This window comes from Haliotis rufescens, unplaced genomic scaffold (genome assembly GCF_023055435.1).
Source record: "Haliotis rufescens isolate VD_foot unplaced genomic scaffold, xgHalRufe1.0.p SCAF_92, whole genome shotgun sequence".
Classification (NCBI taxonomy): domain Eukaryota; kingdom Metazoa; phylum Mollusca; class Gastropoda; order Lepetellida; family Haliotidae; genus Haliotis; species Haliotis rufescens.
The window spans coordinates 714,021-730,225 of NW_025964386.1; the positions used below are offsets into that span (position 1 = coordinate 714,021).

Consider the following 16,205-nt stretch of genomic DNA (forward strand, 5'->3'; position numbering starts at 1 on the left):
TGATAAAGGTGGATCTTTGAAGATAGCATTAGGTCAGAAAGATCAAACAGGCACAGACACATTGCTTTCCTGCTATCACCACAACACTCACACTTGGTCATCTCGAGGTCGACCTGTTCCTTTGCTGCCGAATGATAGCCAGACAAAGAGCGTCTCATATAGCCCTGATTTCACGTCTCGATATTCCCTTCAGTCAGATGCCTTTTTTACCCTGTAACGCGAACTCCTGCACGTTCACGCAAACAAATCCGTGTTTATTCCCCACAATGAATGACATCGATTCTCCTCCGCGTTTAGAAATTCCATGTAACGCGGACCTCATCACCTTGTTCTCCTCCCGCCAAACGCTATGTAGTGCTGATCATATCGTGGGCTCATGCGAAGGAGGATGCTGCTGTTTATATGCTGTTAGCGTCTACAGGCTCTGTTCATGATATAGAGGAAAGTATACTGATTAATAGGATTCTTAGAGGAAGGTTTCGTGTGAGTTGTCATACTCGTTTTGTGAAAATTCAACCAGGGAGTCTATAAAGACTTTGTATAGCTTACCTGATTCAACGAAGATATGTGTCCAGTGCAATCCGTGTTTTAAAAGGGTTGTGATCGGTTTTTAACTATTTTTTGTTTGTTTGTTGTTTAACGCCGCACTCAGCAATATTCCAGCTATATGACGGCGGTCTGTAAATAATCGAGTCTGGACCAGACAATCCAGTGATTCATATCATGAGCATCGATCCACGCAATTGGGATACGATGTTTAAACTAAAGTAATTTTGTATACACAATAACAAAAGTAACTGTGACCATATATTAAAACGTGAAAATTAATATAAATGATTTTAAATTCAATTAAATACAACACTTTATATCTTCGGAGAAAATGAGAGGACTTTTGAGCTATATACCTTAAGATTGGCTCAACAAGTGTCCCTGCTTATTCATCATCACAAAAACACGTACTGTACATCTTAAAGCTAATTCCTCCCTCATTAAGTATTGAGATGAAGGGACCGCCTCCGTGGTCTAGTGGAAGAGCGTTAGGCCGGGGAACGGAAGGTCCAGGGTTCGATCCCCGCCTGCGTCATACCAAAAGACGTTAAAAGATGGTTACCGTGTCTGGCGCACGGCATAAAGGGGCTAAAACAAGAACTAGTCGGGTCAGAGCCAGAGTTTTCTGTGTCTGAGTAGGGTATTCATGTTGAACTGCGGGATGGTATCTCAGTGTGCTAGCACTATAAATCGGCATTACTCCGGACAAGTACAAGCAGCCACACACACACACACACACACACACACACACACACACGTGCATGCACGTCACTATATGATTGCAATGACCTTGGACGCGACGTTAAACCCAATTTCACTTCACCTCACCTTGAGATGAATGCCGTCATAAGGAGAGGTGGGTTCGAATCCCTTTTCGCCCTGTTAATGTTTCTAGCTATGGCGGCACCATATCCGTTGGTTTCGCCAAAGTTGGAACCGTCTGTCTAGCACCACTTTGGGCTTTGCTTCCACAGATCTAGACATGTTTTGAACTTAAAGTTTCAAAAAGGTCACCATCACAAGTTAGGTAATTTCTTATTATTGGTTTGGCGACTAACTAATTTATCTATTTACCAACGGGCGTCATTGCTTTTTCCAAATCACAATTATATAAGCATCTTTAACTTATAGAATCACGCAAGGGCAATTCGCTGGATGTTGGTTGTTAACTGAAGACATCGCGGTGTTGTTCAAAGGTCATCGTAATTACCAGGTGTTTGTCAGTATGTTATTGTCAGTGATAGGTGTCAGTGACGTCTTAGCATCCTTCATGAATAAAGCCGATTAGGTGGGCCACGCATGTCATCAACATCAAAGTTCATGTTGGAAGCAGATAGTGTGTTCGTTAGTTAACATGGGAGCCATACAGTTGATCCGTTAGTTAATATGGGAGCCAGACAGTATGTCCGTTAGTTAGTATGGGAGCCATACAGTTTGTCCGTTAGTTAATATGGGAGCCATACAGTTTGTCCGTTAGTTAATATGGGAGCCATACAGTTTGTCCGTTAGTTAATATGGGAGCCATACAGTTTGTCCGTTAGTTAATATGGGAGCCATACAGTTTGTCCGTTAGTTGATATGGGAGCCAGACAGTATGTCCGTTAGTTAATATGGGAGCCATACAGTTTGTCCGTTAGTTAATATGGGAGCCAGACAGTTTGTCCGTTAGTTAATATGGGAGCCATACAGTTTGTCCGTTAGTTAATATGGGAGCCAGACAGTTTGTCCGTTAGTTAATATGGGAGCCATACAGTTTGTCCGTTAGTTAATATGAAAACCAGATAGGTTGTCCGTTAGTTAATATGGGAGCCATACAGTTTGTCCGTTAGTTAATATGAAAACCAGACAGTTTGTCCGTTAGTTAATATGGGAGCCATACAGTTTGTCCGTTAGTTAATATGGGAGCCAGACAGTTTGTCCGTTAGTTAATATGGGAGCCAGACAGTTTGTCCGTTAGTTGATATGGGAGCCAGACAGTATGTCCGTTAGTTAACATGGGAGCCATACAGTTTGTCCGTTAGTTAATATGGGAGCCAGGCAGCATGTCCGTTAGTTAATATGGGAGCCAGACAGTTGATCCGTTAGTAAATATGGGAGCCAGATAGTGTGTTCGTTAGTTAATATGGGAGCCAGGCAGTATGTCCGTTAGTTGATATGGGAGCCAGACAGTATGTCCGCTCGTTAATATGCGAACCAGACAGTTTGTCCGTTAGATAATATGGGGGCCAGATAGGTTGTCCGTTAGTTAAAATGGGAGCCAGACAGTTGATCCGTTAGTAAATATGGGAGCCAGATAGTATGTCCGTTAGTTAAAATGGGAGCCAGACAGTTGATCCGTTAGTAAATATGGGAGCCAGATAGTATGTCCGTTAGTTAATATGGGAGCCATACAGTTTGTCCGTTAGTTAATATGGGAGCCAGGCAGCATGTCCGTTAGTTAATATGGGAGCCAGATAGTGTGTTCGTTAGTTAATATGGGAGCCATACAGTTTGTCCGTTAGTTAATATGGGAGCCATACAGTTTGTCCGTTAGTTAATATGGGAGCCAGGCAGCATTTCCGTTAGTTAATATGGGAGCCAGATAGTGTGTTCGTTAGTTAATATGGGAGCCATACAGTTTGTCCGTTAGTTAATATGGGAGCCAGGCAGCATGTCCGTTAGTTAATATGGGAGCCAGACAGTTGATCCGTTAGTAAATATGGGAGCCAGATAGTGTGTTCGTTAGTTAATATGGGAGCCAGGCAGTATGTCCGTTAGTTAATATGGGAGCCAGACAGTATGTCCGCTCGTTAATATGCGAACCAGACAGTTTGTCCGTTAGATAATATGGGGGCCAGATAGGTTGTCCGTTAGTTAAAATGGGAGCCATACAGTTGATCCGTTAGTAAATATGGGAGCCAGATAGTATGTCCGTTAGTTAATATGGGAGCCAGACAGTTGATCCGTTAGTAAATATGGGAGCCAGACAGTTGAACCGTTAGTTAATATGGGAGCCAGACAGTATGTCCGTTAGTTGATATGGGAGCCAGACAGTTTGTCCGTTAGTAAATATGGGAGCCAGGCAGTATGTCCGTTAGTTAATATGGGAGCCAGACAGTTTGTCCTTTAGTTAATGTGAAAACCAGATAGATTGTCCGTTAGTTAATATGGGAGCCAGACAGTATGTCCGTTAGTTAATATGGGAGCCAGACAGTTTGTCCGTTAGTTAATGTGAAAACCAGATAGGTTGTCCGTTAGTTAATATGGGAGCAAGACATTATGTCCGTTAGTTAATATTGGAGCCAGACAGTTTGTCTGTTAGTTAATGTGAAAACCAGATAGGTTGTCCGTTAGTTAATATGGGAGCAAGACAGTTTGTCCGTTAAATAATATGGGAGCCAGACAGTTTGTCCTTTAGTTAATATGGGAGCCAGATAGTTTGTCCGTTAGTTAATATGGGAGCCAGACAGTTTGTCCGTTAGTTAATATGGGAGCCAGACAGTTTGTCCGTTAGTTAATATGGGAGCCAGACAGTTTGTCCGTTAGTTAATATGGGAGCCAGACAGTTTGTCCGTTAGTTAATATGGGAGCCAGACAGTTTGTCCGTGGTTAATATGAGAGCCAGACAGTAAGTCCGTTTGTCCGTTAGTTTGTGTTAGAATCAAGTAGTATCTCTGCTTGTCCGTGTTTGTAACCAGATAGTATGTCCAAAATCACGTAGTTTCTCCACTAGTCCGTGACTGAATTGGATAGCATGTCCGCTAGATAGGTTGTCCGCTAGTTCGCGTGGAAACCAGATAATATGTCCAATAGTCCTTGTTGGAACCAGATATAGCATGTCCGCTAGTCCATGACTGAACCAGATATAGCATGTCCGCTAGTCCATGACTGAACCAGATATAGCATGTCCGCTAGTCCATGACTGAACCAGATATAGCATGTCCGCTAGTCCATGACTGAACCAGATATAGCATGTCCGCTAGTCCATGACTGAACCAGATAGTATGTCCGCTAGTCCATGACTGAACCAGATAGTATATCGGCTGGTCCATGACTGAACCGGATAGTATGTCCGCTAGTCCATGACTGAACCAGATAGTATATCGGCTGGTCCATGACTGAACCAGATAGTATGTCCGCTAGTCCATGACTGAACCAGACAGTATGTCCGCTAGTCTATGACTGAACCAGACAGTATGACCGCTAGTCCATGACTGAACCAGATAGTATGTCGGCTAGTCCATGACTGAACCAGACAGTATGTCGCCTAGTCCATGACTGAACCAGACAGTACGTCCGCTAGTCTATGACTGAACCAGACAGTATGACTGCTAGTCCATGACTGAACCAGATAGTATGTCGGCTAAACCATGACTGAACCAGACAGCACGTCCGCTAGTCCATCATGGAACCAGACAGTACGTCCGCTAGTACGTGTTGGAACGAGACAGTATGTGTCCGCCCGTCGTGTTGGACACACATAACCTGTCCGCTAGTCAATGTTGGATGCGAGGGGTGTAACAGTTGACTGGTGCATTACATCGATGACTGGTTACAAGGTCACACAAAGTGAAAAATGAAAAAAAATCGTTAAATTGTCCATTCGTTTTGATTTGAAATACACCTTGTTAGTGGGTGTCCATTCAGAAGCATGATTAATTAACTTGATAAGTTGGTTGGTTGTTGTTTAACGCCGCACTCAAGAATATTACAGCTATATGACGGCGGTCTGCAAATAATCGAGTCCGTACAAGACAATCCAGTGATTGACATCATGAGCATCGATCCACGCAATTGGGATACGATGACATGCTTCAACCAAGTCAGCGGGCCGGCCACCGACACCTTCTGAATAGTTGCCACGCTAACACTGCATTGTTCTCCAAATGATCGCTAATCAAAGATCAGAGGACATCCCATTACGGATCTTGTCAGAACTAACATCTGATTCTAATGAGATTGTAGATGATCGCAAGTACTGTTTCATATACACTATACAAAGAAGCAGATGACGTTGTTGTTTTGAAAAGACTGTAAATCAGAATCGGAATCAGAATAGATTTCAGTTTCTGTATTTCAATATGATTATGTCACTTAGTAAACAAAACCTAATTTTTCGTGAGAAAATGAATACAGGATATGATTTCAGAAAATATCTCGTCAGCGGTGCTTAATATATTTTCAGGTGTACCTATTTGAATGATAGAAAGCTCAAAAACTTTACATCAGTCTTGTTTTCCAACTGGATTTGAAACATGAAAGGGAGAAAACCACCTAACTGCAAACAGCTTTCGCATGTATACGGCTTGACACCTAAAAACAGAAAGCCGACAGGCGTTTTCTCGCTCCTATATCGCTCTCAACCTTTCAAACATTGCTCTAAATTCAATTTTACGACAATTGTTCTCGTTTGGAAATATCGTTACGATCACAATATGACAGTCCTTCAAACCGAAAATTGGAAAGCTGTAAATACGAGAGCAATGTTGGGAGTTTTAGCATCAAGAGTTTTAGATTAATATGGAAAGCTTAAATGTCAAACGGACAATCAAACTATACAATGCTATTAATATTGAAGTGGTTGACGCAGTTTAGTTTATAATTGAAATATTTTTAAAATGAAACAAATTCTCCTAATAGCTGCATCTGCTGAATATGGATTGCTTGTATTATTTCCATCTTAGTATTGTTCCTAAAAAAGGAAGACAGTTGATCATTTGGTATATTTTGTAGAAACATCTTATAAAGAGGAGTATATTAATACGCGTAAATATAGTTCAGTGCCGCGTTTGAAGATGACGATATACAGTGGGCCATCTGAAATAAACTCCAGGCGTTTTTATTCAATGATTTATGGTATGTTTGTTGGAAACGAAATGGATTGGCTGGTCAATCGGCGATTTGGTTGATTTACATGTCATTGTTTCCCAATTGCGTGGAATATTCATGATGTCAATCACTAAATTGTCTGCTCCAGATTTGATTATTTACATGAAGCCCTCATTAAGCTGGAATATTGCTTAGTGTGGCGTGCAACAACAAATATTAGGTTATTGCAAAAGGCTTTCCCTGCACTTGAAGTCTACATGAGGATGTTAACGTACGAGTGTAGACAGTTTCCACTGTTGTCCGTCAGGAGACAGTATTAAAAGGACAGGCAGACATTGGAAACACCCCCAGTCGTTACATCACCTTTGAATGTATGGACTGCACCTTTGATCTTTGGTGCAGACATTTATGATGCATGTTATGCACCTTTGTGGCAGCCTTGATTTGATTAGTGCATAGTTATTCATAACAGCATTACACGTATTCCTGTTTCAGCCGCGTCATATATAATATTCACTCCGTTCTAGTCGGCTTATTCCGCCATTTCTACGTTATACCTCGGGTCCCTCGACTCATCTCGATCCAATAAAACCTCGACAAGCACAGGCGGGAATCCATCATAGTCTTCTTGTAAATGTTCAACTGTTTTTCTTTTGCTTTTTTCTTCAAATCAAAGCTATTTTCTAAGCACTGAATGTCAACAATGTGTCAACACATTCAAGATATGTTGAGATCCAAATCCTGTTTAAGACTGTGTTTTAAATCCTAAACGGAAAACACATTTGGTATGTTCTATTTAACATGTTTAGGGTCTAAACATATGAAATGAGCTATCGTCTCACAGCCTAAACACCACCTAAACACAACATCCTCATAATATTCACAACCTGTTTAAAACAAAATGCATATCATTGTGTATTATCCTCATAGTCCAAACATGTTTAGAATTTGAACATAATTTAAAAATACATTTCAATAGGCAGTTAGTCAAATTAAGAAGAGATTTATAATAATATATACTCTGCAAAAAAGGAAACGCAAAAGTGGTAAAATCGTAAATATCTGACAGTGTTGCCGACATCCATACAAAATTAATACCAAAAATGATTTCTGAATGGATTTGGGATTTATATGCGTGGAAAGAATGAGATAATGCAGAAATTTGGTGAAAAGATGGAAAAGTCGCAAAAACACAACCACGTGATATTCACGTGCACCATCGCGGCTATAAAACCGTTGGGTTTTCATTTGCTTCTTACAGCAAGTGAAAAGCAAAAACATGCCACTACAGACGGAAGCCCAACACAACAACGCCATCGTCCGATTGCAAACAGGAGAATCATCTTCAGCTGTTTAGCTTTCACCAAGCACCATTACAAGATTGTGGAACCGTTTTGAGACACACGGGACAACACGGGACCTCCCCAGATCTGGTCGACCACATATCACTACAAGAGCAGAGGGAAAGAACTACCACGATCACCTCTACAACTACGACAATACCAGGATTCCGTAGGATATAAACCCATACAGTGAGGAACCGTTTACGCGCTGAAGGTATTCGCGCTAGACCACCATTTTGAGGTATCATTTTGACGGACCTGCATCGCCGTGCGGATGGTAGCCGTCGTGTTTACAGGCGACGCGGGGAACGTTATGCGAAACACTGCATACAGGAAGTGGACAGTAGACTGTTGTGGAAGTGTGATGATGTGGGTAACCATCTCCTAAACTGGTGGAACAGACTTGGTACAGGATCTGGGGAATTTAACGGCATAATGTTACACGGATGAGATTATTCGGCCACGCGTCCTTCCCATTATGCAACAAGCGAACGCCAATTTCCAACAGGACAACGCACGAACTCTCACGGCAAGACTGACAACAGCCTTTTTCAGGGATCACAACACCCAGGTCCATTCGTCACCACTCGCCCCTTTCCGTAACCTGCAAGAAGACTCGTCCCCCTATCGATGAATGTTATGTGCGAAAATACGACAAACCAATCAGAATGCGCGTATGATTTCAAGTTCATCGTCAAAGAATCCCTCAGAAATAATTTCTGTTTTTACATATGTCTTGCATCTAAAAATATACCCAAGACGCAGTTAAATGTGTTCAATCATACTGTATAATTTCGCATGTCCTGATGTGCTTTAAATTGCATTTGAAATATAAATAATATATAGGGAAGTATATGTGAATCATTGCGCAACGAGTTGACAATTGTTTTAGGTATGCCCGTTTACGCTAAGACGGAACCCGGTTGCAAAAATGGCCACGAGAGGGGCACGAGTCGCTAATCGGCTTGTCCCGGAATAACACGAGTTGGTCACGAATGCACCCAGGTCCTGCCAGGGCCCTCCGGGTCTCAAGACTTAAACCCAATCGAACATTTATGGGATGCAATTGATCAACGACTGCCCAGGAGCACTTCAGCAGCAACCATCGAACCTCCGACAGTTGACACAAGCACTGCAGGAAGAGTGGGTGAACATTCCCAAGGCCACAATTCAGCACCTGATTGCTTCCACTGGACAACGATGCCAGTCAGTTTTGGACTTTAATGGTGGCCATACAAGATATTGAGAACAGATGACCACCTGGGAAATATACTGTTCCATGTGTGCCATATGGAACCTGGGTCGATGACAATGATGTGTGCCAATTTTAAACAATCGATTACCATCTGTTGATTGTTTATATGATATATAAAATACACATCTGAAATCACTTTTGCGTTTCGTTTTTTGAAGAGTATGTATTGAAATTAGATGTGCAAATCAGATTCACAGGCATGTGCATAACACATAAACAACTATAGGACTTACAACAAACTTGATACAATATTAACATAATAATCAAGAATCATTGACGTTTGTGACGTCAACAATCTCCGTAGCGCAGGTGTTATAGCGTGAAGGACTTCACATCAAGAGGTTGCAGGTTCTTATCCCGCCGAGGTTTTAAAAGTGGTGTCTTCATGAATGTCTTGTTGCTGTATGACTAATAGTTTTGTACATACAGAAAATGGAAGCTGACAATAAAACTATACCTGATTATTACGATAGACTACTTACTTTTTTAAGTAACAGTTACTCTTACCAAGGATGAATTTTTGTTGTGTTGTGTGTGTGTGTGTGCGCGCGCGTGCCTGCGTGCGTGGGTGCGTGCGTGCGTGCGTGCGTGCGTGCGTTCATGTGTGTTTTACGGCCCTCTCCCACTTCAGTCCCTAAACTTGATTAGACCCTAAACACGTCAAAATTATGGGTTTGTGTTTAATGGTGAGTAGAAAATTGACACTTGTGATAACAGTCTCTGTCTCACAGGTGATGTAGCGTGAAGGACAACAACCAATCAGGAGGATGCAGGTTTGTATCCCGCCGCGGTTTGAAAATCGATGTGTTCAGAAACGTGTCCTTGCTTTTTGATTAGCACTATTTCTCCCATAAAGGAGTTGACAATGAAATTCTGTCTGATACTACGATAGGGCCTTAATCACATTAGTTACCATGACCAACTCACCCCTGCTGAGACCTGTGAAGATCCGGGAAAGGCGACTATGCTTGTCGTAAGAGGCGACTAATGGGATCGGGTGGTCAGTCACATTATACAACATACAACTTACCAGCTGTATTGTCATTCCGTTTTGTTCATGTTATGTTTTCTCTTTTCGTTAGCACATAATAATTTAAACTTCTTGACGACTCGAGAATAACTGGACATCTACATTTTATATACAACCCTTATTGAAAACAGAGGAGTTCAAAGAAAAGTGTCGTACCTTAGTCTCATTAACATTTAACCCAATCCGGATTCCGGATAGAATAAGTCCATAATTATAGCAGTCTACAGATCTTATTTATCGTAATAGGAGATTGACCCAGGCAGTCAAATACAACACTTGATTAATTACAGGTCGGTCTATATATTTACATGAATCTTTACTGTTGATGACTGGATCGTTAAACAACAAACAAACTGTTCCATTTATGCATCCATTTACGACTTGCGGAAGGACAAATGTATTTTATACTTCAGTAAGAAAGACTGAGTTTTCTGTAGTTGAGAAAAGTGATATTCACATTGCAGTGAACATAACACTTGACAGAGCTATTGTCATACAGGAGTTAGCTCCCTTCGAATTGTGTCCCTTTATCGTTAGTGTCTAGCCCGTACGCCTGCTGACGTTCATTTTACGTTAGATCCAAATAGACAAGGCAAAATAAATACAGGTGGTCATTTATGGAGATAATATCAATTCTTGTCGTTTGTTATTCTCTTGAAAATGTTTCGTTATAAACTGTAGATTGAAGACTGTTCGTTTCGCAAAGCACCGTTTTTGTTACTTGAAAAGCGTAAATTCTTTCGTTTCCAAGAGCGTTCTCGTAGTTTTCAAGAATATTTTTTTAATAATAAAATTGATTTAGTATATAATCATATCTAGATATATATATTAATAAAGAATTTTGTTAATATTTCTTTCAAGATTTTGCAAACACGAAACTACTTTCTAATACAAGGAATGGCACGTGAACCGTCCCTGTGTGTTAGGTAGGGAGAATTTACGTTTCAAGCTTTTACATTTGTAATGAAATAATTTAATTTCCGATAGACAAATGCACTAAAATTATATACTAAATAGGATATTCCACGTTCCTCATAAAATATCACGTTTCCCTCATCGTGACAGGGGAAAAGGAAAGACATGATATTTCACTCGACACATAAAATATCCTCTATTTATTATATACTTCAGTGTGAAAGACTGAGTTTTCTGAAGTTGAGAAAAGTTATATTTTCATGGTTACACCACTCGTGAAAATATCTCCTTTCCCCCCGTCACTCGATGAGAGAAACATGATATTTCACTCGACACATGAAATATCCTCTATGTATGAGGAAGTTCGCGGGTGTACGACACAAACGTTATGACGTTAGTCAAACCATGACGTCAGCGCACCAGACGGAAATAGCCGGACGTTAGATTGGCGACCGCAAAGAACATTCGTCACAACTCGTCTCTTTCCGTAACCTGCGCTATTCGGCTTGTCCCGGAATAACACGAGTTGGTCACGAATGCGCAAAGAACTCTGGGCAGGAAAGTGCGCCATTTGCAGAGAGTATTCATGCTTCCGGTAATGCTTTCGCTAAAATGTGTAGCATCTACTTCTTATGATGGGGTGTTGCGCCTCCGGAAACGAAGTAACTGATTTGAGGGTAAGATTATGCAAATAATATACCTACTGCAATGGTATTTCGTTGCATTCAATAGATCTGGTCTTCTAAACTGGTATGGGTTAGGAGAACTCTGACTGGGTATATTGTCTCGTTTGCACGCCATTTTGTCGATTATTTTGTGTAAAATCAGGTACATGTATGTGCCTTTTCTAGTTCTGCAACTGGTGTCTTGAGAACAGGAAGTGTTTTTTTTATATTTAATATCATATCAATGACAACTAATATAATTTCCTTGGAAGCCGACACCGTTCCAAGGGATGTAACTCTTATTATGAATAGTTTCTTGCAAGAATTACCACCCTTGAAAACCGTAATCCATTAGCCGAAACTAATGAAAGTTTTAAAGCGGCACACATAACCACATTTTACCTCCACATTGACAAGGCAAGCTTGTCTTTTTCAGATACTTCGTGGATTCTTTTATTGGTTTGTGATGCTACCTTCCACTAGGCAAAAGCAAACTACTCAGGGATTTTTTTCGTTTTCACTTGGGTTACTAAATGATTTTGAACGGTGGCCAGGGTGACAACCGAAAGTGCGTGTTAAGCAAATGTCAGTAGCAAAATCTGAATTCCCAAACTGGGATCAAACAGTTTATACCGCTATATCTACAATTAAATAACACTTTTTGTAATCCTAATAAATATCGGCTAAAACAGCTAGAGTACATTGTTCGATTCCGACTATTTCATAAGCATTTGTTTATCAATCACGAATATTCAGAACTTATATATAATAGAATTATAACTAATATTGTTGCTTGGTAATATTATTGCATTGACGGCAATGTAAATATTCAATGTTGAAATACTTTCGAGTGTAGGAAAATACGAACCTTTAAGAAAAGCCCAATTTGTAAAAAATTAAGGACGTTTACCAATTTTATTCATTGCTCTATCACACACGAGATTACGATACACAAATAGTCACAGAAATAGTATTATGAATGTGAACAACAATCAAATTGAGGCTTTTTAACCTATGAGTAGGTTTAGGTGTTATGTGAAAACGTATTTGAATTAAAGTTAAAGAAGCAAGGATATTTGATCTTTGGAAAAAGGATGAAGTTGAGGAACATGCAGTTATCGTGTACAAAAAGGGTTTAACACCAAAATCCTTCCATGAAGATATGAGTACAACGCAAGGGAAGGATGCCCCTTTCTATGCCACCGTAAAGATGTTTAAGCGGGGTAGGTAGGGCCTTGAAGACGACCACCAACTTGGAAAGCCTGTCAGGTCAACAACACCAGAAAATCAAGGATATGGTGACGACCGACGGGGCTCATTTTGTTAGTTCATTGGTAATGTCTCAGGAGAAAGTACATATCACAAACACGTGGGCAATGCATAAAGTATCAGCTTGTCTGGTTCCAAAGCTTCTGACATCTGATCAGAACCACCAGGCACATGTCTGTTGATAATCTAGCCTGGTCCGAAACTAACCAGAAAACTTCTTGCAATGATTTGTGACTAACAAACAACAATGAGTCCAAACAACAATGAAATCAGAACATTACCGGATCAAATTACGACAAAGAGACGTGGGAGGCTGAGTATAGGTGTGCTCTTCAGTGAAGACAGTGCTTCACAGCACAAATAATCCATTGCGGTGGCGACCATCCACGAGTGTGGCTTTGATCAAAGTTATTCTGGGGCGGTCGGGTAACCTTGTGGTTAAAGTGTTCGCTCGTCACGCTGAAGACCCGGGTTCGATTCCCGACATGGGTACAATGTGTAAAGCCCATTTCTGGTGACCCCTGCCGTGATATTGCTGGAATATTGCTAAAAGCCGCGTAAAACCATAATCACTCACTCCAAAGATATCTCCTGATCTGGCTCCATCAGACTTCCATCTGTTCTCAAACATGAAGAAATCTCTAGCCGGAACTCATTTCGACTCGAACGATTATGTCATAGCAACTGTGGATAGCATTTGGACAGCCAGGATAAAGACTTCTACGGGATAAAATCCCTACAACATTTTTGGCAAAAGTGTATGTATACTGAACCAAATTAAAAACTTCACAATCCTTAAATTTTAACATTTTGACCAGTTATCATTGTGGGCCCTTATTGTGTATTTAAACAGTAATGGAAAACACAAGAAAACAAAAGTCTTTACGGCCATTTGTCATGCCACGCCTTTCAAATGTGCAACGTGAACGTGCCATCGGCATGTTGCAGACGGGAACGTCCGTAGCTGAAGGTCGCAAGGACGATGGGTTGTAGTCGACGGACAGTTTATGATTTACAGACGCGTCTACAGTAAACGGGTACCACCGCTGATCGCCCTCGGCCAGGTCGACCACGTGTGACGTCACATGCAGAGGATCGTCAGATTGTCTTACGTCAACTCCGTAACCGATTTTTGACAGGCTACATCAACCAGAAATGAACTGTTTAGGGGTAGACTGAGTGCGCAAACTGTTCGAAACCGTCTGAGAACTGCTCACCTTCAAGCACGACGGCCATACTGCGGGCCGATTCTGACTCGATTACACAGACGTCAACGTCAATTGTGGGCACAGCGACACTTACGATGGACTCAGAGGTATTGGAATCAAGTCGTCTTCGGTGATGAATCCCGATTTAATCATCGATTTGCTGATAGCAGGGCGAGGGTGTGGAGGCGCCGTCATGAACGTTACGCCCAGTGTTGTGTACAGGAAGTTGACAGATTTCGAGGCGGAAGTGTCATGGTGTGCGGTGATTTCTGTGGCAATGAAAGTTCCAGGCTTCTTGTCATCCGTGGCAACCTCAACGCTGCTGCTTACCGCGACCAGGTACTGGCACCAGAACTTCTGCCTTTTATGGCAGCACAGGGACCCGGTTTGATCTTCCAACACGACAATGCCAGATTCCACACAGCAATTTTGACAAGGAATTTCCTTCAGAATGCGGGAGTCAACGTCATGGACTGGCCGTCAAGGTCTCCCGACCTCAATCCCATCGAACACGTCTGGTATGCTCTTGGCAGAAGTCTGTGCACTCTCCAGAACCAACCACAGAATTTGCAAGATCTTGGCACCATTTTGCAGCAACAATGGCGTCGTCTTCCAAATCATGTGTTCACAAGCATCACAAGGTCCATGCGGAGGCGTTGTTTGGCAGTTGTCAACGCACATGGTGGCCATACACGCTACTGAACTTGTGTGCCATCAGATTCTCGTGCTTGGGACTTATGATTTAAACTGTTGATGTTATTACCGAATACCGTAGGTGCTTGGAACAAATTATTGTTACCACCGTTAATTAACTTCCTTCTTTGGACATTAATGATTAAAAATTACCTTCTCTGATACATTTGTCCGTTGTATTTCATATATGGGATTACTTTTAAAAATGTGAAGTTTTTGATTTGACTCAGTATATGTGGAAGGAGATTTTGTTGAGATTTTGCATAATACTCATTGCCACAATGTGCAACAAAATTTGTGGCAGACAATTTCTTCAGAAGCATAACTATTTTTTTCAAGAATTTTCAGGGACAATATATTTTTTTGGATCATCGTATCCAATCCCGTAAGTGAACTATGTGTCGTCATACAAACACAGCTATGTCCTGTATGTCAGCAAGATTTGAAAATAATAAAAGAAATATATTTAATAAAATATAAAAGGTATCTGTTTTTTGCCCAGAATATCAAATGGTCGGTTTACATCCCTGTAGTTTCTGCAGCTTGTTTGTTGCAAAGTAAGATTTGATATTCTGATTCAAGTCCGTATTTACAAACATTGCATTGCAGTTCATTGCATATAAGGTATTGTTAATTTTGCAGCAAAGTCCAACGATCTCGCAAATGGCTGCTGAAGACTACGCTGTTGGAGTAGCAGGAGGAAGAAGCTGCACCGATATACCCTTCCTTCTTCTGTTTTTGGCTTTTATTGGAGGAATGGTACACAACAAATACCTATAAAATTTAGATTTACTTAGGGCAAATACAGCTTCATAATGTTACAAGTTTTCTGTGGGGCCCTGAATAGGCACTCTGTTAGTTGTAACCATTACTGACAAAAGGAAATTCAAAGGAAAGTGTCACAACTTTTTAAAATTCTTTTCTTTAATGTTTATAGTACATAAGAGTACATTCTCATGGTGATTGGGGGTCCCCAGCAACCTCTGCTTGTCGTACATGGTGACATTTGTGTGTTGTTTAAGGCCCACTCTTCTAGCAGTATGACAGCGGCCTGTAAATAATCGACCAGATCACCAAATGATGGATATTGTGGTAAACGATCCACGCCGCCTGGGTACCATGACATTCAATCAACCAGTTCACCTCGCCTGACCACCCGGTCCGTTTGGTCGCATCTAACGTTTAAAGCATTTGTTGTTGGTGACCTATTCTAACCCAGAATTTCAGGACCTTGGATCGGGTAGTAAGACTGGTTGACTATGAATATGTTGGACGTCATCGCACCTGACGACGTTTGACGTTGCTAATATCAGTCAATGGTTTGTTTAGGAAACAGTCATGAAACAGCATGACTCACTTACTCACTATCTCATTTAGGTGTGTAAATACTATTTACGGAATTAGGATACAGCAATTTAATTCTTCCTTCTTTTTAATATCATCAATCTCGGGTACATTTGTTGTGAATTA

General features: G+C 41.1%; 1 protein-coding gene across 1 annotated transcript in view; it reads left to right on the forward strand.

The window, feature by feature from the left end:
- The first annotated feature begins 11,439 nt into the window (after window positions 1–11,439).
- LOC124135623 (choline transporter-like protein 1) overlaps window positions 11,440–16,205 on the forward strand; it is a 33,911-nt gene continuing 29,145 nt past the window's right edge. The window contains exons 1-2 of the mRNA XM_046501039.2: window positions 11,440–11,577; window positions 15,378–15,494. Coding sequence (XP_046356995.1) covers window positions 11,533–11,577; window positions 15,378–15,494 — 162 coding nt within the window. The 5' untranslated portion in view covers window positions 11,440–11,532. The remainder of the gene's footprint in view (window positions 11,578–15,377; window positions 15,495–16,205) is intronic.